Raw genomic sequence first — 23,783 nt, forward strand, 5'->3', positions numbered from 1 at the left:
TCAGAAACATCTTCCAGTGAGATTACGTTCTTTCAGTCCTCTTTCCAGTTTGTCAGTCGCAGTGCCTGCATGAGACACGAGCAACAGGATTGTGTTTAAAATCTTCCACCTGATCCATAATCAAGGAAGAGACACTTTTTCTTTTGAGGAAAATGGAGTGTGATGGCCTCTTTGCCCTGGCCTGGACTCTAAGGCGGCAGTGAAAGCAGAGAGCTCCCTCCCCCCATCCTGTAATAAAGAAAGGAAAGCTGGTGACGTTCTTTAGAGCCTGAGAAGAGACCAGAGGCCGCAGAGGGCCAGTGGGCTCCCAGGAGGAGGAGTGAACCATGAAAATGAGCAGAGATTTTCCTGCCCTAGGTAATAATATCCAGGAACAACTCATCATTCACCCATCCTCCCAGAACACGCGCATACACCCACATCAGCTGATCAACACGTTTTTTGATTACTATAATATACATTGCACTCTTAAACAGAGCCATTACTAATAACCTGTTTCTCAAGTGCATGGAGACTTCATAGCTCTCTACAAGTAAACATATCTCTGCAGCCCCCGCATGCCAGGGGGACACCTTCAGGCCGCGATGAAACACAACCTAATAAATAAAGAGAATGCTTTACAAAGTAATGCCCTCCTACGGTAACCAATGTATATTTCAAACTCATCAACGTGATGTCAGGGATACATAAAAAGAACTAGAGGGATGGTATTTGGGCCTTGTGATCATGCCGTGCTTTCCCAAGCAGTCTGAGGCTGCTGCCTGGCTCCTTGACGGCGACATATAATAAATATTTAAATATACTAATATAACTGTATTAGGCAAGGCTACACAACCAAAGGTGGAATGCTTTAATGCATCCTGTGTAACACGCATCTCTTACATCCACAAATACATAATTGAAACATTTAAAAACAAATAGCAGGCCCGTGGTAAGTACATTTAAAATTCGTGCCATTTACTGACTCTGAGTAAAGAAAATATGCTGCTTGTATGTCATTTGAAATGTAAGGTTTTGTCTGAAGTCTGTGACATGGTCATGGATAACAGCGAGATATGTGTCTCATTAGCACCGTTCAGCAGTGTTAACATATTGTTTGAGAAACAAAAATTCTGGAAATAAGGTCAACTTGGGACTGAATGATTTCCTTGGCTTGGCTGAAAGGATGGCACAGGTTCTTATCTCCTGCGCCTGGGCAAATGCCTGAGTATATCATACTGACAATGAGCATGAACACTTGTTGTACTGTATTGTACTGATGCAAACTCCAAAGCGTAAAATCTCCTCTAAGACCATCGGTGTGCATCCAGTGCTTAATTTGTACGAAGCATAAGTGCCATAAGTGCCCGGGCCATCCTCAGGAGGCCAGCACAGGAAACATCCTTTTTTACGACTTTTTTTTTCCGAAGGTCGTGGTTAATGAAAGCGCAACAACGCTTTTTTTAACCACGACTTCGTTTTTTTGTGCCTTAACTACGTATGTTCTGAACAACGAACATGCGTGGTTAAGGTACAAAGAAGGGACTTGGCGAAGGTAAGTGTGGGTTTAGGTTTTGGGGAGGGGGTGGGGGGTCAGGGGGTTTTAGGTTTTCGGGGGGGCTGGGGGGTGGGGCATTTTTGGTTTTGGGGAGTGGGTGGGGGGTCAGGGGGTTTTAGGTTTTGGGGTGGGGTTGGGGGGGTGGGACGTTTTTGGTTTTGGGGAGTGGGTGGGGGGCCAGGGGGTTTTAGGTTTTAGGGTGGGGTTGGGGGGGTGGGGTGAGGGATGTAGGGTGAATGGTGCCTATTGCTAATGATTTTATCAGGAATGCCTTTACAACGAAATATAGTTGTTAAGGCATTCGTGGTAAAATCATTAGTAGTAGCAACGAGGTCTGTGTTCCGACCTCGTTGTTAAGGCAGTAGTTTTTTTTGCAGTCGTTGTTTCGTCGTACAGTCGGCCAGCACAGCTCACACCACTTATTTACCCCTGCCAGTGCTGTCAATAACAGCTCCAATACAACTACTAACCATCCAACTTCTAAAATTGTGACAATTCAAACTATTCCAGACATGCAAAGTTATAAAAATAGCTTGGGCGGCTGGTAACAGTCATTAGAATTAATAAACAACTGTTGTTGAGTTCATAAATAAATAAAACAAACAGTGCCCCCATGTGTCAGACTATCATAAATGTCAGTGCCAGTGTCTAGCACCAGAAACCATCGGCTCAAATTAAGCACTGTGTGCCCCATGAAACGAACCTCTACAACACTGAACCTGAATCTGAGAAAGTACAGGTGAAGAAGCAAAAGTGGATCCTGGAGGAAGAGAAAATACACAAAAGGTAATTTAAGTTAAAAATGGATAAGTTCTTGCAGGGAGGGCCCTCAAGTTTTGTTTTGCCACTGGTGAGAATCCCAATGCCCAGCTCCTTTGGCTGCAAGCACACCAACAGCAGGGTGACTGGACATTCAAGCATGCATGAAGAAAACGCTTTTGAGAAAGTTTGGTTTCATGCCTGACAGGTATAATTCTAAAAATTATTAAAATTAAGGATGATACCAAACAGCCATGCCTGACTTAGAAAGCTTGGAAGGACACTACATCGATGCCACTGAGCTGCAGCATAACGATCAACAATGTGAAGATATGAAAGGATGTGCCACCCAATTGGTATCCAAGTTCAAGATGCCAATTATAATCCAGTACATGAGCAAAGGAAGGGTTGGCGGGAAAAGAGGGTTTACCACTCCCCAACAGTGGTCTGGCACAAAAAACATGAAGATGGGCATCTTTACCTGTTATTTGGCTGTGTCCGCTTATTGATGGATAAATAAGATAAGTAGGAGGAGTTTTTCCTGTCTTTGAAAAGTGTTATAGCTCTGGTGTCTTCACTGAGTGACGGATCTACTGTCTTTGCAAGAGAGTTAGGGTTGGGGTTGCTATGACAAGTGTAATAGCTCTGCTCTCTGCATTGTGTGAGAGATCGGTCAGCTTAGTGAAGAATAGCTCTGCTGTGTGTGATATGTGAGGGGTAGCTCTGGTATGTGTAACAAATCCTGCTGTGGAAAATGTGGGATGAGTCTGCTTTCTGGGACAAGTGGCTGTGATTTTTTCTACACCTGTTTCTGACCAGGTGTCATTCTGTGGTCACTCATTGAAAGGTGTGATCCCACAAATGTGCCCAGGACGACTGCAGGGACAGACGGGCTTTACTTCACCCTTTCATGAACTAACATATGAACCAGCAGAGCCAATAGTTTTACACATTGAGATGGAAGACAGAGAGATAGGGGGTGCCGGTCACAAGCCCCTCATTTCCCTAAGAGCTTGGACGTGTAGAAGGACAGAGTCTTCAGTGTTCAAGAGACAGCTTTCATTTTGGCTACAGACCAGGCCCCGGCATTCTCTGATCACATGGGAGGGTTGCACAGGCAAATGCAGTGGCAGTTTTGCTGATGTTCAAGTTTCTGGGACACAATAAAGGGTGGCCCTTAGTAGGGTTGTGGTCGGGGTGTGCACGTGCAAGGGTAAGGAATGCAGAACTCTGTATCACACCAGGAGTTCCAAAAGAAAGAGATGCACTAGTGATAGGTGTCAAGGGATTGTGCCACAAAAACCAACACACACACATACATACATCTCTGTTATTCAAACAGGTCCCCAATAATACTGTGCCTAATTTTTCTATAGAAGATGCTTTTCACAATCATTGTCTCTTAAGGCCAGACCAAGAAAAGCTGCTTAATGGCTAAAGATGTTGGGGGGGGGACAGGAGGGGGGGACGCTTCATTTTAATAAAAAATACTCCTTTTTTCTGGGGCAACTGCCAGATTTCCACGCCCTCAAACAACGTTTCCTGTAAACATTACGGGTCTGTGCACAGTCGACTTTTAAGAGTCCATGGAAATTATTGTATTGTCTCACTGGATAAATTGACCATCCACTAATAGCTTTATAGAGGAAGTGCTGATACAAAGCGCTTTTAGTTGGTGGATCCCATTTACTGCAGCGTCTGCTGCTGGACGTGCTGTGCCCGAACCATGGACTGAGTCATTGAAAAATATGGCTCCAGCTCATACAAGACTCACAAGTGCATAAACAGACCGGAGGATTCCAAGGTGCTCACTGATAGGACCTTCTGTACTCCATATAATAACCGCTGAGCAATGAACTATGCCCAATAACAGTTCTCAGTTGACTGCAAGTCACCAGAGATGCAACGCTCTAGTCCTAGGCTGTTCTTTTAATCACGTCAGATGAAGTGAAGGAACCAGATCTAGGACACCCAATCTGTATTAGGGTGTTAGTTGAAATCCGCGACTGGAGCACTGTGTCCTTGGTGACATAGAGTCATCTGGTAACCCATGACCTAGTGCCTTAAGCAACGCATTTCCGAGGGAGGGCTCTTTCCTCCAGATCTTACACCCCATGGGAGTTTTCAAATGTACACACTTGTGCATTGGTTACCATTTTATAAGGCGAGGCAAGCTTTTGCTGTTAGAGTATAAGGCCACAGAAGCTGGAAGAAGCCAAGTTTCTCTGGCCATTTGAGCCAGAGCCTAGAGTTCCCCCACTTTCTTTACTCCTTTTTATTCTTTATCTTCTACACTGCAGTCAAGGAAATGGAAAAATCTGCCCTAGACATGAGCCGCGGATGGTAGGATCCTGAAGACAGGGATGGGTCCATAGGTGAGGCTAACATGCCATTATTAAAGGCAACTGGTAGGCTGCTTAGGAGAAATGTACTCAGAAGCCCATCATGTTATCACTAGTGTAGAGCTAGTGGAACATCTAAACTTGATCCGTACTTTAAATGTTACATCACCAACACTCCTTAGCAGGAATGACATGGGGGTGATGTAGATTCAATGGGACAGTGCCAGCACCTTTCTCAAGGGCTGCCATAACTCCATAACAGTAATGTACAGTAACTACACATGATTGGCTATGTTTGATGGGACAGTACTGACACTTCCTTTGCATTGTAGTATTTGTATGTCATGTTGCTGCCAGTGATGTGTCCCTGAAGCTCTGATAGGTATAGTCCAGATTGTACCATTGCTCTTTAGAAGTCTTGTTTAGGAACATGGATGCTTATAGAGTGACCTTTATGAGACGCATTAGGTATCACTAGGGCAGGCTGGAGGGATGCTCCAGTCATATTGCTCCGGGCTTGGTGTCAGGTTGATGAGAGACTGCATTAATGGTATGTAACATCTAATGTTAATACAACTCCGGAGATGCCTATCAGAAGCACTGGTTATTGGTGTATTAAGAAGCATTCCATATGTAAGATGCTGCACCGTTCCAGGCGTGAGGGGAAAATCTATCCTGGGCAGACAACATATAAGTCTTTATTGCTCATCAGAACTGTACGTGCGCCCCTCATCCGTTTTACACTCCTCTCTACTCCCTGCACATCTCCCCAATCCCAGGGAGGAATTTACTGTCAATATATATTTCCCTTTCATTCCTCATCTGTGTCCTGTCCCCTTTCTATTGTACCTATTCCCTTCTCTCTCGTGTACCACTGTCTGCACCTCTCATCTGTATCCTTCCCTGTCAACTGTTCTCTGTCCTCTTTAACCCCCGCCTTTGCCATTCGAGTATCTTCTACACCACTCACCTCTGCTGTGCATCTCTCACCCTAACTCTCTCCCACTGTCTATTGAGCCTCTTCCTTGTTCCAGTGGCGTGTAGTGCTTTCCTGCATCTCTCTGCCCTTTCCTGTATTTCATCACCTAAGCAACTTCCTCTTTCCATGAGCACCCCCTAAATCTTGATGTATCCTCTGTACCTCCCTTTTCTTTGGAATTGTTCCATCCACCTTCACCTCCCCACTTTCTATTGGACATTTCAGTTTTCACCTGGCCACTGCTCCTCAGCCCTGACATGCCATGTAAATCTCTTCCCATCCCCTATGAAGGTCCAAACATATGAGTAGGCGTTAAGCAAGAGCTCCGGTCGCACATACCATAAAGGTCACCTTCAGCTATGGTTGTCACCTGGCAGGGTTTTTACTGGTATGATCAGTATTTTGATCTCAAATTTGTTAAAACTGAACAAATGTATAAAACCTGCTTAAGGACCTGCAATTCTGACCTTCGGAGAGGAGAAAGAGATATCCGAATACTACTAACGTAGCATTTGGCAAAATTACAATCCATAGGAGGCCCATCCATTCTTAAATTGAAAGCATTTTTTACCGTTAGTTCAAGCCTGTAATTTTCACTGTCACCAAGTAAATAACATAAGTTGCTTGTTTTATTTATTATGTTTAAGTGAAAGCTTTCTGTGTTAAAGAGTGAAAGATGGCTGTGTTTAACAGCCATTTACATTTCCTGGCATTATAACTTTCAATTTGGGATGGAGTCGTTTCCTCGGATGAAAGAATTTTACTGTCCCAGGCAAATATTTTGGTGTGTCATGTTTTAGGGTCAGCTCTGTCTCCAACATTTAAATTTGCAAGACATAACTATTCTTATTTTATGGGTTAGTCTTGCACCCACTGTCTGCAAACCTGCTTGCACTTGCCCTATTCACCCGCCACAAGCCCACCTCAGAACAGTTTATTTTGCCTTCACTGAAACACATGCTGGCATGAGACCAAGGACAAACCTCCCCAACAACTATCCCCAAGACTCTAACCTGCATCAGTCAGAAGGATTGCTGGTTACTTCACTGCTCAGTGTTTATTTTACTGAGAGCCAAACCTTGCTCAGGCCGACTTTTCCAGACCCCTCGCCTCATTTGAAGATCTGCAAATTCCCACTGACCCAAGAAGAGGGCTACCATATAAGTGGTGGTAGCTGCTGCCAGTCTCAGGTGGTGAGGGGGGTGGAGGGGATTGAAGGGGGAGTGGAGATGTTAGGGGAATAAATAATAAAAAGATTAAAACGTACCTGCCTTACGATACCTCTGCCGGCAGCCTCTGTCACACCTCTCTTCCCAGCAGTAACTGGGACACAGGCTCCCAATGAAGACGCTGCTCTCATGCTAAAGCAAGAATGACGGCAGCGTTGGGATTCGCCTGCGCGGGCTGGTCTGATGCTCGCGCAGACACAAGGAGCCTATGCCATTTCTCCAACCCAGCTGTGTAACAGAGCCAGATTGGGGAACTGCAAGAGCCCATGTCGGTTTGGCCAGACTGGGCGGTCTGCCAAACCAACATGCCCACTTTATAGTGCCCACCACTCCTTCTCCCCCCTGCTGTCCTTGGAGGATGGCCTAGCCCTTCTCCGCCCTACAGTTGCGGCATCAGCTCACTCAGCCAGGGTCCAGTGATGGAAAAAGCTAGTTCCTGATTTAGAGTTTGGCAGATGGGGCTACACAGTCACAATTGTGATGGATTGTAATACCGCGGACGGATATCTGTCATGTTTGTAATGGAGTAACCCACCTGCCAAACTCTAAATCAGGCCCCCTAATCTGGTTTTCCACCAAGGGTGTAGGCTATGAGCGGCTAGCTTTAAGCAAATAATGCCTGTCACTGTGGTTTAAAGCCCGAATATGATGTCTTTGAAATGTTACCAGGTCGTGATATATTGGAGTAGTGTGTCTGCCCCGAGGTCTAAGGATCTATACTCATGCTGTTCCTTAAGCAGTGAATGACTAAGAAATAGTTCCAGTTATGAGTGTGCAGCAGTCCGTATTTATGCATGTGAGGTAAATGGGACCAAGTCGCCCTCTGCAGCAGGTTCTCTATAAAAATTATGCCCTTTTCCGTCCTCTCGGACCATTCGATTTCCACCTCCCCTATCGGGGTGTTCCCATTCCTCCCGATTGATGCGTTTAGATGAATAGCGTGGGGGGAGATGAGCAGAGTATGTGCCCAGTCCCATGTGTAGTAGGAAGCGTATAAATCAGGGCTGCAGTTATGGCCAGTTTGGAGTAATAGACCATAGGATCGCCTTTTGAGGTGTTTTTCTAGGTGGACCTATGTGGGTGTCTCTCTGTGGGACTTCAAAATGTGTACTGTGTGAGCCAGTTGGGAAGCTAACTAATATGATTTCATCCGTGGAAGATGGAGGCCCCCCAATAGTGGTTTTGGCATAGATGCATGGAAGCTTTGAGGTGTGGTCCTCGTACGTTCCAGACAAAGTCCCTGACGAAAGGGTGTATTGCCCACAATAGAGTTTGTGGGACCCCTAAATGTAACATTCCGAAAATGAAATTGAACCTTGGTATCACGTTCATTTTAATAATCTGCACTTTGCCCCATAATTATAGCTGTACTTTGGACCAGTTAGAAAATTCCGCAATTGTTTTGTCAATGATAGGAGTGAACACATTCACCCTCTAAATGAAAGCATCCATAAGAAGACACATTCATTGCAGGCACTCATTCAGCACTCATTATCACATTGTCAGAAAACCAGCTAGGAGTTTCACCTTTGTACCCACAGTCAGAAGAGGGCGGCGGATGGGTAATTTTCCCCTGGGCCTGGTCCTTGCGGCCCTGTGGTATGCTTTGGGCGAGGTAATGGGCATGTACAGCATGATTCGCAGAGCTGGTCCTTGTGATCATAGCCCCGCTATTAAACAGGTCATGCCCATGCTGACAAGCCACACCTGACTGGATGCTGGCATCAGGCACGTATACTCCTGAAGACTGTGTGCCACATGCCCAACAAATAAGGATCCCCTGCCACGCAACCAACACATATAGAGAGGTGGTAGTGAGGGTACCATGATTCTCCACTGCCCACCTGTGTTGCGCCCTGTTTGGAAGAGCTGTGCAGCGAGCTGAAGAGAACAGCTCGTAGCTCAGCCTGCACTTTACACCCTCCTGCAAGTCTAAATTTGCTACTTTATAGCTGAGATAAAAATTTAAAATTATAAAATATATTTTAGATTGCTTCCCAATAGCAAATTAAATTATATCACTGCACTGAGTAGCCTTTGTCATACTTGGTGAACCATACCTCTTATACCCTGATGATGGGTGGGAGTAAGTGAGAGTAACATAATATAGCATGATTTTATCAAAGACTCAGTTATCTTGTGCCTTTATTTTTATTGTGGGAACAATGTTATGGTCTATTAAACAGTATACACAAGAGAATTTAATATAGTGTCAATCCTGAACTGAATTATTTGAAGGCGCTTTTAATGTTATAGCCATAGATAGCCCAGAAGAAAATTAATCGCTTAGGGTCACACAGTTTGATCAAGCAGGCATTGGAACCAGGTTCCTGATTACACAATGTGCAGTTCACCCATTGGACGGGTATTGTATTCTTTTCTGCTACTACCCTGATAATTCTATTAATGACCCAAGAGCTAAGTCATTTGTCTCATCCATCCTATAGAAGGCCGTCACTGCTGTTAGAGATAAAGCAAAAATATCGTCCATACAACATATACAAGTGAGGACTTTGGACAGTGCAAATCCTGAACTGATTTTTTTCAAGGTGCTCTCAAATTTGATAATCACAGACAAGGAGTAAGAGTGGAGAAAAGTTATTGCACAGGTTCACATAGTTTGCTTAAGTTATGTAGCTGGGATTGAAACTAAGGGCCAGATGTATGAAAGACTTTTGTTTGCGACGGGAAAAGGCTTTCCCCCATGTTACAGTCGTATTCTGCGAGTCAGTATCCTGTTACCGACTTAAAGAATAGGTTTGCAAATCGCTGTGAGGAAGGGGTGTGTCAAGAGTGTCCCTTCCTCATGGCGAGTCGCAGGGGGATGTAAGATTGTTTTTCAACTGTGAATGTGGTCCCAACCATGCAGCAACCATGAACTTCAAGTTGGTGTTAAACCATTCGCAAAATGCGACAGGGTCCCCACCGGACCCCTTCCCCTAGGTGACTGAAAGTAGAAATATTTTTTCAGAGCAGTGATTAGTCCCACGGACCACTGCCTACCCCAATAAAATGAAAAGAGAACTTTTCATTTTCCTGTTTGAAATGCATCCTGTTTTCCTTTAATGGCTGCATTTCAAAAGAAAACTGCTTTATTTAAAAAGCAGTCACAGACATGGTGGTCTGCTGTCCGCAGCAGGCCACCATCCCTGTGAGTGTGCTATTGCCAATGGGGTCGCAAATTGCGACCTACCCCATGAATATTGATGAAGTAGGTCATTTGCGATCCCATTGGGAACCGCAAACAGTGTTAAACACACTGTTATACATCCCAGTTTGCGATTTCCTAATAGCGAATTGCTAAGATTTGCTATTAGGTAATCGCAAACCCAAACCTACATACATCTGGCCCTAAGTTGTCTAGGTCAGGGGACCACACCTATTTTTTGTCTCAGGTCATACAAAAAACTTATGACTGGCCTGGGTATTTTCTCAGTGTGAAAATCCGAAATAATGCTTTGCTTAAAATCTCACAATAAGGAATACCTCGGTTTATTTGGTTATTTTTGCAATTTTATATAGCAATACTCAATCCGAATAAATTGGAGCGCTTTACGTAAGCAACAGTTACATTACAGAAGGACACATTAATTTTTTTTCATTTTTTGTTTTGTGGGCACCGGGAGAAAAAGGACCTAACTTAGATTTCAGCAGATGGGTTACTTCTTCACAACAGTGAGGGATATCCTGTCACCGAAATATAAATTCCATTATTTCCAATTGGATTTATATTTTGGCAGGTGGGATATCAGTGTCAGGCCCTAAGTGTTTTGCCCAGAATCACAGGATGTCAAGCAGGCGCCAGGACGCCAACCCTGTTCCCCATTGCAAAGTCGGCAGCCTTTAGGCTACATCCTCTTCTCAGTCGGTGGAGTTGAAAGATTTTAACTCTTTTTAGTGTGCTTTTTTTCCCAACCATATTTTGGCAGGCATGAAAAAAACAGGACAGCGTTTATATTCACACAATTTATCATTGGGATGTAGGTGGAAACACCAGTTATCGCCTGCATTCAATTACAAAAATCCCAAAATACAGGCTAGGAGGACCCTTACATCTGCTTATTCAGGAAACTGCTTAATGTAAGTGCATTTCTGTGTCACTGTGGGTTATGTCACTCTAAACATCACCTGTTTAATTATTCTAATTACTTTGTACAGACTTGGGCGTGGGTTTCCCGTTACACAACTAAACAACGAGTTACTCCATATACTGAATTCAGCGCTCGCTGTTTATCTAGTCACTAGACCCTCCTGGTTAGGGGGTTCCGTCCTCACTAATCTTGCTTATTATTTAATTAAATGTGCACTTTACCTTCGCGGCTCTCATTCAGTCATTCATTCGTTCTCTATGTTGCTCTCACTTATACAATTATGTATTCTTTCTAACTCCACCCCATTCTAGGTCCTTCCCTTGTTTCTTTCATTCGACTATTCATTCATTAGACTCTGTTTTCTGTGATTTCTGTCACTCCTGCTACATCTTGCCATCACTCCTCTAGCAGTCATTCCTCCGCCCATCGGCATCTTGGTTCATTCATTCATTAATGCATGAACAAATCTGGCTCCTGCACTAACGTCTGTTACCTATTCAGTAAATTATTAATTCGCTCTGGATTCCACGTTTAAACCCTTTATTTGATACTTTCATTCCTTCACTTGTGCGCTCACCCACACCGCTCGCATTATTCATTCAATTTGGATCTTTATTTTGCTTCTCTCAGTCAATCAGTGGTTCTTCACGCCTTTTATTTTTTATATATGGTTGTCACAACACTATTTGTCATCAGTTCCGGATCCTGCACTTGATGCTTTCAGGCATTCATTCAATCATTACCCCCACTCTCATTGCTCCCATTAGTTCCATGAATAAATAGACTTGTCTCTTCTCATTCTTTCATACATCCCAGATTCTGCTTTCACCCCTCTCATCCAGCCATCCATCCTAGATCCTCTTTCGTGAGCCCACTCATTCCTTCTGGATCTTGTATCATCTATCTAATTAGATTATATGTTCATGTTGGATTCTCACCTTCCCTGTCCTCTTCTTTCCGCACAGCGGCTCCAAAAGGTCCCAAGATAATGATGACGCCCAGCCGGGCCCGCGTAGGGGACACCGTTCGGATTACAGTGCATGGCTTCCAGGTAAGTGTATGTTCATGATTGCATGTCTCCTTAAAAGACCCTTAATTTCTGTAATCAGGGAACCCCTCTCCTGGAAGATGGTATTCCCCAATATTATCAAGTTTTAAATATCATCCTGCCAGAATATCCGGACCCACATGTTAAATACCATAGTATTGGGATGGCATCTAGGGATAAGTAAAGGTTTACTGTATACTTAACTCCACATATATGTACATTGATGATATATGTATTTTCATTACAAATAGATGTGTAGATAAGAATAGTAAATCTAAACGTACCTATATATAAGCTCCTTCACAATATTACTGTAGCTGATCTTGTGTTTGCCATTCTGGTGAGATGATATTTTGACCACCTCTCACCCAGGGAGGCATTGACAGCTTCATAAAGAGGTTTACAATAGGGCTCCACCTAGTGCCAGTGCCAAATTACTACAAAAGTTAAAAAAATATATTTTTAAAGTGGCCGTAGTGCTATAAATCCTTCCACGTTCCAGTCTAAGAGCACAATGCATGTTGTATGGGTAGAAATCATGCCATAAGTGTATGTTCGTTGAAGACGAGGGCCCGGTCCAAACCAGAGCGAGAGCCGTGCATATTGGAGGAGCAATATTGTGCCACTGTACTCTAGTGTGGCCAGAACAGGCCAGGGAGAAAGGTGGACAAGAGATGTAATTATGCCCCAGGCTATACCAATTACATGGTCAAATAGTATTAAGAAGCTGAAATCCAGATGTTTTTAAAAACTTTGTTAGCAGTCTCTTTTTAGCGTACTCAGCGACCTGGAAAACAACCTGATGCCAAGAATCACAAGCTAATACCAGTCCAAAAGCTGAACAGCAAGGATCTCAGCTTTTTAGGAAAGCTGCAAAGATTATGGGCCTGATTCTAACTCTGGAGGACGGTGTAAAACCGTCCCAAAAGTGGCAGATATACCACCTACCGTATTACGAGTTCCATAGGATATAATGGACTCGTAATACGGTAGGTGGTATATCCGCCACTTTTGGGACGGTTTAACACCATCCTCCAAAGTTAGAATCAGGCCCTATATGTCAGTCTTGGTTTCAGCAGAAGAGTACTCCTTGAAGATGGAGTAAAGATAGAAAATCAAATGCTCGTTGAGAGAGATAAAGCATAGAGTTGCCAGAAGGCCAACCAATCTGAAAGGAGGCCAGTGCCTCGGATTTAGCTATTTTTCCACAGATGGTATGGTTCCAGAATATCGGTGCAGAGTATGGCTACTTTTTAAATAGTTTACAAAAATATCACCCATTGGATTTATTTAATAATAGAAAATCTACACCTAACAGGGCAATACTTCCCTAAACGATATTTAGGATACTACTGTATATATATGCTAGGCAAGCATACGAGGACACAGGCTTCGCTTCGATAGCTAAAAGCACTTTCTGTAGGAAGGTAATGCTCCCGGGCCGCCATATTATGACAGCTGTCAGACATATTTTTTTTGTTTTCGAATAACTAGCGCCCAAAGTTTGAGTTTATTACTAATATGTACTTGCCTTCATGAAGATCTGGTTATTGATGTATACCTTTTGTTTTATTTTCTAACATACCATTTTTATAACGTCCACTAAGGAAATGATTGTGTTTTTCAACTGTGGCCCAGATTTAAGAGGGCCTAGCGCCTCCTTGCACACATAGTGTCATTTTTTTAATGCTAATGTGGCCCAGCGAGGCCAAAATCGATGCGCCAGATTTTCAAAGTGGCGCAATGCATGCATTGCACCACTTTCTAACCCCTTGTGCTACATTATGACTGCACCAGGCATAATGTTTGCAAGGTGGCATTCCTCCATTTAGGGGCGAGGATGTGAAAAATGGCGCAAAAAATTCTAAAAGATTTCTTTACGCCATTCTTTGGTGCATTTTTAACACCTGCACAGAGCAGGCGTTAAAAGGGGCACACCATTTTTTATAATGGGTGCCTATGTACTGTTCAGGGTTAGCAGCAACATTTTGGTGCTAACCCTGAACAGTACATCAATAGCGTCAAAAATTTTGACATTAGTGCCCCCTACCCTGTGCCACGGTGCCCCATATTTTAAATATGGCACACACATGGTGGCGGTAGGGGGCCCTGAGGGGTGCAGGAAAAGTGGTGCTGGACTGGGTGCAGCGTCACTTTTTAAAAAATCTGCCCCTATATTTTTTAAAGCATACTTTGCCAAGTACTTAGTGTAGGAGGCCGGCCTGGTTTGTAGTGGTACCAAGGGGTACTTACACTCTGCACCAGGTCCAGTTATCCCTTATTAGTGTAGAAGAGGTGTCTAGCAGCTTAGGCTGATAGAAAAGGGTAGCTTAGCAGAGCAGCTTAGGCTGAACTAGGAGACGTGTGAAGCTCCTACTATACCACTGGTGTCACATGCACAATATCATAAGAAAACACAATACACAGCTATACTAAAAATAAAGCTACTTTATTTTTAAGATGCCCAGGAAATGCCAGCTGTGGGTGCAAAGAAGCTGCCACCGGATGGTAGAAGCTGTGGATTCTGCAAGAACGAAGAGGACTAGGAACTTCCCCTTTGGAGGATCGATGTCCCACGTCGTAAAGAAGCTTGCAGAGGTGTTTCCGTGCAGAAAGACCGCAAACAAGCCTTGCTAGCTGCAAGGGTCGCGGTTAGGGTTTTTGGATGCTGCTGTGGCCCAGGAGGGACCAGGATGTCGCCAATTGCGAGAGGAGACAGAGGGGGTGTCCAGCAAGACAAAGAGCCCACTCAGAAGCAAGCAGCGCCCGCAGAAGTGCCGCAACAGGCACTACGAAGAAGGGTGAACCGGAGCTCACCCGAAGTCACAAAAGAAGGTCCCACGATGCCGGAGGACAACTCAGGAGGTCGTGCACTGCAGGTTAGAGTGTCGGAGACCCAGGCTTGGCTGTGCACAAAGGAAATCCTGCAAGAGTGCACAGGAGCCGGAGCACCTGCAAATCACGCGGTACCCAGCAATGCAGTCAAGCGTGGTGAGGCAAGGACTTACCTCCACCAAACATGGACTGAAGAGTCACTGGACTGTGGGAGTCACTTGGACAGAGTTGCTGAGTTCCAGGGACCACGCTCGTCGTGCTGAGAGGGGACCCAGAGGACCGGTGATGCAGTCTTTCGGTGCCTGCGGTTGCAGGGGGAAGATTCCGTCGAACCACTGGAGATTTCTTCAGAGCTTCTAGTGCAGAGAGGAGGCAGACTACCCCCACAGCATGCACCACCAGGAAAACAGTTGAGAAGGCAGTCGGATCAGCGTTACAAGGTCGCAGTAGTCGTCTTTGCTACTTTGTTGCAGTTTCGCAGGCTTCCAGAGCAGTCAGCGGTCGATTCCTTGGCAGAAGGTGAAAAGAGAGATGCAGAGGAACTCTGATGAGCTCTTGCATTCGTTATCTAAAGAATTCCCCAAAGCAGAGACCCTAAATAGCCAGAAAAGGAGGTTTGGATACTTAGGAAGGAGGATAGGCTAGCAACACAGGTAAGAGCCTATCAGAAGGAGTCTCTGACGTCACCTGCTGGCCCTGGCCACTCAGAGCAGTCCAGTGTGCCAGCAGCACCTCTGTTTCCAAGATGGCAGAGGTCTGGAGCACACTGGAGGAGCTCTGGGCACCTCCCAGGGGAGGTGCAGGTCAGGGGAGTGGTCACTCCCCTTTCCTTTGTCCAGTTTCGTGCCAGAGCAGGGCTGGGGGATCCCTGAACCGGTGTGGACTGTCTTATGCAGAGATGGGCACCATCTGTGCCCATCAAAGCATTTCCAGAGGCTGGGGAGGCTACTCCTCCCCAGCCCTGACACCTTTTTCCAAAGGGCGAGGGTGTAACACCCTCTTTCTGAGGAAGTCGTTTGTTCTGCCTTCCTGGGCCAAGCCTGGTTGGACCCCAGGAGGGCAGAAACCAGTCTGAGGGGTTGGCAGCAGCAGCAGCTGCAGTGAAACCCCGGGAAAGGTAGTTTGGCAGTACCCGGGTCTGTGCTAGAGACTCGGGGGATCATGGAATTGTCTCCCCAATGCCAGAATGGCATTGGGGTGACAATTTCATGATCTTAGACATGTTACATGGCCATGTTCGGAGTTACCATTGTGACGCTATACATATGTTGTGACATATGTATAGTGCACGCGTGTAATGGTGTCCCCGCACTCACAAAGTCTGGGGAATTTGCCCTGAACAATGTGGGGGCAACTTGGCTAGTGCCAGGGTGCCCACACACTACGTAACCTAGCACCCAACCTTTACCAGGTAAAGGTTAGACATATAGGTGACTTATAAGTTACTTAAGTGCAGTGGTAAATGGCTGTGAAATAACGTTGGTCACTAGTCTGTTAGTGACAATTTGGAAAGAAATGAGAGAGCATAACCACTGAGGTTCTGGTTAGCAAAGCCTCAGTGAGACAGTTAGTCATAACACAGGTAACACATACAGGGCACACTTATGAGCACTGGGGCCCTGGCTGGCAGGGTCCCAGTGACACATACAACTAAAACAACATATATACAGTGAATTATGGGGGTAACATGCCAGGCAAGATGGTACTTTCCTACACAACCCCCCCCCCTAAACGAAGGACAATAAGAATAGCCATGACCTGATGAGTCTTGATTGTCTAAGTGAAAATATCTGGAGAGTCCATCTGCATTGGAGTGGGTACTCCCAGGTCTATGTTCCACTGTACAGTCCATTCCCTGTAGGGATATGGACCACCTCAACAATTTAGGGTTTTCACCTTTCATTTGTTTTAGCCAAAGTACAGGTTTGTGGTCTGTCTGAACAATGAAGTGAGTGCCAAACAGGTATGGCCTCAACTTCTTCAATGCCCAGACCACAGCAAAGGCCTCCCTCTCTATGGCAGACCAACGCTTTTCTCTAGGGGTCAACCTCCTGCTGCTAAAAGCAACAGGTTGATCCTGGCCCTCAGAATTAAGTTGTGATAAGACTGCCCCTACCCCTAATTCAGATGCATCAGTTTGGACAATGAATGTTTTGGAGTAACAGGGGCTTTTCAGGACAGGTGCAGAGCACATGGCCTGCTTCAGCTCCTCAAAAGCTTTCTGAAAGTTTGCTGTACATAATACCTTTTTAGGCATTTTCTTTGAAGTGAGGTTACTAAGAGGGGCTGCTATGGAGCCATAGTTCTTTATGAACCTCCTGTAGTACCCAGTGAGGCCTAAGAAGGCCCTCACCTGAGTCTGAGTTGTAGGGGGAACCCAATCTATAATAGTTTGGATTTTCCCCTGAAGTGGTGCAATCTGTTCTCCACCTACCAGGTGTCCCAGATAAACCACTTTCCCCTGCCCTATCTGGCACTTTGAAGCCTTGATAGTGAGGCCTGCCTTTTGCAAGGCCTCCAAAACTTTCCATAGGTGGACCAGGTGATCCTCCCAGGTGGGGCTAAAGACAGCTATATCATCTAGATATGCTGCACTAAAAGCCTCCAACCCTTGCAGGACTGTATTCACCAACCTCTGAAAAGTGGCAGGTGCATTTTTCAAACCAAAGGGCATTACTGTGAATTGGTAGTGCCCTCCAATGGTAGAAAATGCAGTTTTTGCTTTAGCATCCTCTTATAACTTGATCTGCCAATACCCTGCAGTAAAATCAAAGGTGCTTAGATACCTGGCAGATGCCAGTGTATCTATTAGCTCATCTTCCCTGGGTATAGGGTGAGCATCAGTTTTGGTTACCTGGTTGAGACCTCTGTAGTCAACACAAAATCTCATTTCCCTTTTCCCATCTTTGGAATGAGGCTTTGGTACAAGTACCACAGGAGAGGCCCATGGACTTTCAGAGTGCTCAACCACTCCTAGTTCAAGCATTTTCAGAACTTCTTGTTTTATGCAGTCCCTGACATGGTCAGGCTGCCTATAGATGTTACTTTTGACAGGCAAGCTGTCTCCAGTATCTATAGTGTGCTCACACCAAGAAGTGGTGCCTGGCACAGTAGAAAAGAGTTCAGAAAACTGACCCAGGAGATTTATGCAGTGGTCTTTCTGCTCAGCAGTAAGATAATCTGCCAAAACTACACCTTCCACTAGAGCATCTTGTTCTGTGGAAGAGACGAGATCAGGGAGAGGGTCACTCTCTTCTTCCTGTCCTTCATCTGTTACCATGAGCAGGGTTAGATCAGCCCTGTCATAGTAGGGTTTCAGGCGATTGACATGGAGCACCCTAAGGGGACTCCTGGCAGTGCCTAAGTCAACTAAGTAGGTGACTTCTCCCTTTTTCTCAACAATAATGTGGGGTCCACTCCATTTGTCTTGGAGTGCTCTTGGGGCCACAGGCTCCAAGACCCACACTTTCTGCCCTGGTTGGTACTGAATCAGAACAGCCTTCTGGTCATGCCATTGCTTTTGGAGCTCTTGGCTGGCCTGAAGATTTTTACTGGCCTTTTTCATGTACTCAGCCATCCTAGATCTTAGGCCAAGTACATAGTCCACTATGTCTTGCTTAGGAGCTTTTAACGGTTGTTCCCAACCCTCCTTCAAAAGTGTTAGAGGACCTCTTACAGGGTGTCCAAATAGGATTTCAAAAGGGCTGAAGCCCACTCCTTTTTGGGGTACCTCCCTGTAAGCAAAAAGGAGGCAAGGTAACAGGACAACCCATCTCCTCCGGAGTTTTTCAGGGAGGCCCATTATCATTCCTTTGAGAGTTTTATTAAACCTCTCAACCAGTCCATTTGTTTGTGGATGATAGGGTGTGGTGAACTTGTATGTCACACCACATTCCTTCCACATGGCCTTTAAGTAAGCAGACATGAAATTGCTTTCCCTGTCTGATACCACCTCTTTTGGGAAGCCCACCCTGGAAAAGATTCCCAGGAGGGCCTTTGCCACTGCAGGAGCTGTAGTGGTCCTTATAGGAATTGCTTCAGGATATCTGGTGGCATGGTCCACTACCACCAAGATAAACCTATTGCCTGAAGCAGTAGGAGGGTCAAGGGGGCCAACTATGTCAACCCCTACCCTTTCAAAGGGAACCCCAACCACAGGCAGTGGAATAAGGGGTGCCTTTGGGGTGCCACCTGTTTTGCCACTGGCTTGACAGGTGACACAGGACTTACAAAATTCCTTTGTGTCCTCTGACATTCTTGGCCAATGAAACAAGGGAACAAGCCTGTCCCAAGTTTTCATTTGTCCCAAATGTCCAGCCAAGGGAATGTTGTGGGCTAGAGTTAGGAGGAACTCTCTGTATTGCAAGGGAACGACCAATCTCCTGGCTGCTCCAGGTTTAGGGTCCCTTGCCTCAGTATACAAGAGGTTGTCCTCCCAGTAAACTCTGTGAGAGTCACTTACATCCCCATTTTGCTGTTTGACAGCTTGCTGTCTTAGACCCTCTAGTGTGGGACAGGTCTGCTGTGCCACACTCAGCTCCTCCCTGGCATGCCCCCCTCCACCCAAAAGCTCAGCAGTGTCTGCTTCCAGCTCCTCTGGTGTAGGTTCTGCACAGGGTGGAAATTCTTCTTCCTCAGAAGTTGAATCCACTGTAGAGGGAGGGATAGTAGGTAGTGTTTTACCTTTACTAACCCTAGCTTTAGGGAGCACTTGGTCCATTGTTCCAGGATCCAAGTCACCCTGTCCTTTTTGCTTTTTGGCCTGAGCCCTTGTCAAAGCAAAAATATGCCCAGGAATGCCCAGCATTGCTGCATGAGCCTCCAACTCCACTTCTGCCCAAGCTGATGTCTCTAAATCGTTCCCTAGTAGACAGTCTACAGGTAAATCTGAGGCAACCACAACTTTCTTTGGACCAGTAACCCCCCCCCCCCCCCAGTTGAGATTCACAACAGCCATGGGGTGGCTAAGAGTGTTGTTAAGAGCATCAGTCACTTGGTGCTGGTGACCAAGTAGGTGTTGTTCATGGTGGACCAGTTTCTCTATTACCATGGTAACACTGGCACCTGTGTCCCTGTAGGCCTGAACCTCAACACCATTTATTAGGGGAAGTTGCTTGTACTTATCCATATTAAGGGGACAAGCAACCAAGGTGGCCAAATCAATGGCCCCCTCAGAGACTAACACAGCCTCTGTGGTCTCCCTAACAAGACCAACCCCAACTAAATTACCAAAAGTGAGCCCAGCTACTCCCTTGGATTGGCTATTAGTAGGTTTGCTCCCACCACCACTGCTATTACCAGGGGCACTAGGTGTAGCAGCAGGGGTTGTAGTGGTAGGAGGCTTGGTGCTTTTCTTTGGACAACTGGGATCAGTTGTCCAATGGCCTTTTACTTTACATAAATAGCACCATGGTTTCTTTACTTGATTTGAAGAGGATTTGGGCCCACCACCCCCACCAGAGTGTTTTTGTGGGCCTGATGAAGACTCATTTTTAGATTTGTCCCCACCCTTGTCTGAAGACTTACCATCCTTCTTCTTGCCATCCTTGTCACCCCCTGTATGAACTTTTCTGTTCACTCTTGTTCTGACCCATTTGTCTGCCTTCTTTCCCAATTCTTGGGGAGAGGTCAGATCTGAGTCCACTAGATACTGGTGCAACAAAATCAGACACACAATTATTAAGAAGATGCTCTCTCAGGATTAAGTTATACAGGCTTTCATAGTCAGATACTTTACTGCCATGTAACCACCCCTCCAAGGCCTTCACTGAATGGTCAACAAAGTCTACCCAGTCTTGTGAAGACTCCTTTTTGGTTTCTCTAAACTTGATCCTGTACTTTTCAGTGGTTAAGCCATAACCATCTAGGAGTGCATTCTTAAGAACTGTAAAATCATTGGCATCACTTTCCTTAACAGTAAGGAGCTTATCCCTACCCTTTCCACTGAAAGATAGCCATAGGATAGCAGCCCACTGCCTTTGAGGGACCCCCTGTACATTACAGGCCCTCTCAAGTGCAGCAAACCACTTGTTAATGTCACCCCCCTCCTTGTAAGGGGGAACTATCTTGCGCAGATTCCTAGAATCATGCTCTTTTACAGGATTACTATCTGTAATACTGCTGCTGCCACCATGGGGTCCAAACCCCAACCTCTGTCTTTCTTTTTCTAAGTCAAATGCTTGTCTGTCTAGATCCAGCTGTTGCTTCTTGAGCTTCAGTCTGGATTCTTCCACTCTCAATCTATTGAGTTCCCTTTCTAACATTCTGTCTTCAGGGAGGGTGGGTTGGGCATGCTTTGACACAGAAGAATGGTGTGAATGAACAGAGGGAGACCTGTCCCTAACAGATGGCACTCTAACAACCTGGCCTAAAGGAGTAACCTCTATACTATGATGAGAACTCACATCAGTACCAGCCCTGCTAGGTGGCCTGCTAAGGGGCAGGTTGGGAAGGTTCCCTTCTAATCCTTTTACTGGGGCAACCCCAGAATCAGAATGTGAACCATCAGCTAATCTCTCACCAGAAGTGCCAACCATGGTCTTATCTTGTTCAATGAGCATATTAACTAACAATTCTCTTGAGGGATTCTTCCCTACCCCTAAACCTCTTTCAATGCAGAGACTCCTTGCTCCTTTCCAGCCAAGGTGGTCATAAGCAGTTCTGGTCAGATCCAGAGTTTGACCTGTACCAGACATGATAGAAAAGGTTTAAGGGACAGAAAAAGAAAGAAAAAGTTTCAGAACTTTTTAAGGAACAGAAAACACTTTTTTAACTTTTTGAAAGTTTTAGGAGGTACTTTTCAGCACTTAGCAAAAGAGTAAGAGAAGAAAAGCAAAACTTTTTGGTTAGGTGTACATACACTGAACTTGTTTTGTATATTTTTCTCTTATGAAAAGTACAAAATGACAAAGTGGTAAGTAGTTGCAAGTACTTATCCCACCGCTGCACAACCAATGTAGGAGGCTGGCCTGGTTTGTAGTGGTACCAAGGGGTACTTACACTCTGCACCAGGTCCAGTAGTCCCTTATTAGTGTAGAAGAGGTGTCTAGCAGCTTAGGCTGATAGAAAAGGGTAGCTTAGCAGAGCAGCTTAGGCTGAACTAGGAGACGTGTGAAGCTCCTACTATACCACTGGTGTCACATGCACAGTATCATAAGAAAACACAATACACAGATATACTAAAAATAAAGGTACTTTATTTTTGTGACAATATGCCAAAGTATCTCAGTGAGTACCCTCAGTATGAGGATAGCAAATATACACAAGATATATGTACACAATACCAAAATTATGTAGTAATAGCAATAGAAAGCAATGCAAGCAATGTATGGTCACAATTGATTGCAATGAGAGCACATAGGTATAGGGGCAACACAAACCATATACTCTAGAAGTGGAATGCGGACCACGAATGGACCCCAAACCTTTGTGAGCTTGTAGAGGGTCGCTGGGACTGTAAGAAAACAGTGAGGGTTAGAAAAATAGCCCACCCCAAGACCCTGAAAAGTAGGTGTAAAGGGCACCTAAGTTCCCCAGAGAGCACAGAAGTCGTGATAGGGGAATTCTGCAAGGAAAGACCAACACCAGCAATGCAACAACAATGGATTTCCAGACGAGAGTACCTGTGGAACAAGGGGACCAAGTCCAAGAGTCACGATCAAGTCGGGAGTGGGCAGATGCCCAGGAAATGCCAGCTGTGGGTGCAAAGAAGCTGCCACCGGATGGTAGAAGCTGTGGATTCTGCAAGAACAAAGAGGACTAGGAACTTCCCCTTTGGAGGATGGATGTCCCACGTCGTGAAGAAGCTTGCAGAGGTGTTTCCGTGCAGAAAGACCGCAAACAAGCCTTGCTAGCTGCAAGGGTTGGGGTTAGGGTTTTTGGATGCTGCTGTGGCCCAGGAGGGACCAGGATGTCGGCAATTGCGAGAGGAGACAGAGGGGGTGTCCAGCAAGACAAAGAGCCCACTCAGAAGCAAGCAGCACCCGCAGAAGTGCCGCAACAGGCACTACGAAGAAGGGTGAACCGGAGCTCACCCGAAGTCACAAAAGAAGGTCCCACGATGCCGGAGGACAACTCAGGAGGTCGTGCACTGCAGGTTAGAGTGTCGGAGACCCAGGCTTGGCTGTGCACAAAGGAAATCCTGCAAGAGTGCACAGGAGCCGGAGCAGCTGCAAATCACGCGGTACCCAGCAATGCAGTCAAGCGTGGTGAGGCAAGGACTTACCTCCACCAAACATGGACTGAAGAGTCACTGGACTGTGGGAGTCACTTGGACAGAGTTGCTGAGTTCCAGGGACCACGCTCGTCGTGCTGAGAGGGGACCCAGAGGACCGGTGATGCAGTCTTTCGGTGCCTGCGGTTGCAGGGGGAAGATTCCGTCGACCCACGGGAGATTTCTTCGGAGCTTCTAGTGCAGAGAGGAGGCAGAATACCCCCACAGCATGCACCACCAGGAAAACAGTCGAGAAGGCAGCCGGATCAGCGTTACAAGGTCGCAGTAGTCATCTTTGCTACTTTGTTGCAGTTTCGCAGGCTTCCAGAGCAGTCAGCGGTCGATTCCTTGGCAGAAGGTGAAGAGAGAGATGCAGAGGCACTCTGATGAGCTCTTGCATTCGTTATCTAAAGAATTCCCCAAAGCAGAGACCCTAAATAGCCAGAAAAGGAGGTTTGGCTACATAGGAAGGAGGATAGGCTAGCAACACAGGTAAGAGCCTATCAGAAGGAGTCTCTGACGTCACCTGCTGGCCCTGGCCACTCAGAGCAGTCCAGTGTGCCAGCAGCACCTCTGTTTCCAAGATGGCAGAGGTCTGGAGCACACTGGAGGAGCTCTGGGCACCTCCCAGGGGAGGTGCAGGTCAGGGAGTGGCCACTCCCCTTTCCTTTGTCCAGTTTCGCGCCAGAGCAGGGCTGGGGGATCCCTGAACCGGTGTAGACTGGCTTATGCAGAGATGGGCACCATCTGT

At 45.9% G+C, this 23,783-nt stretch overlaps 1 protein-coding gene across 1 annotated transcript in view; it reads left to right on the forward strand.

Annotated features, from left to right (window-relative positions):
• The window catches only part of IGSF21 (immunoglobin superfamily member 21), a 1,171,165-nt gene that overhangs the window by 1,086,466 nt on the left and 60,916 nt on the right, over nt 1-23,783 (forward strand). Inside the window, exon 7 of the mRNA XM_069240687.1 lies at nt 11,903-11,988. Within this exon, the coding sequence (XP_069096788.1) occupies nt 11,903-11,988 (86 nt within the window). The remainder of the gene's footprint in view (nt 1-11,902; nt 11,989-23,783) is intronic.

This window comes from Pleurodeles waltl, chromosome 6 (assembly GCF_031143425.1).
Source record: "Pleurodeles waltl isolate 20211129_DDA chromosome 6, aPleWal1.hap1.20221129, whole genome shotgun sequence".
NCBI lineage: Eukaryota > Metazoa > Chordata > Amphibia > Caudata > Salamandridae > Pleurodeles > Pleurodeles waltl.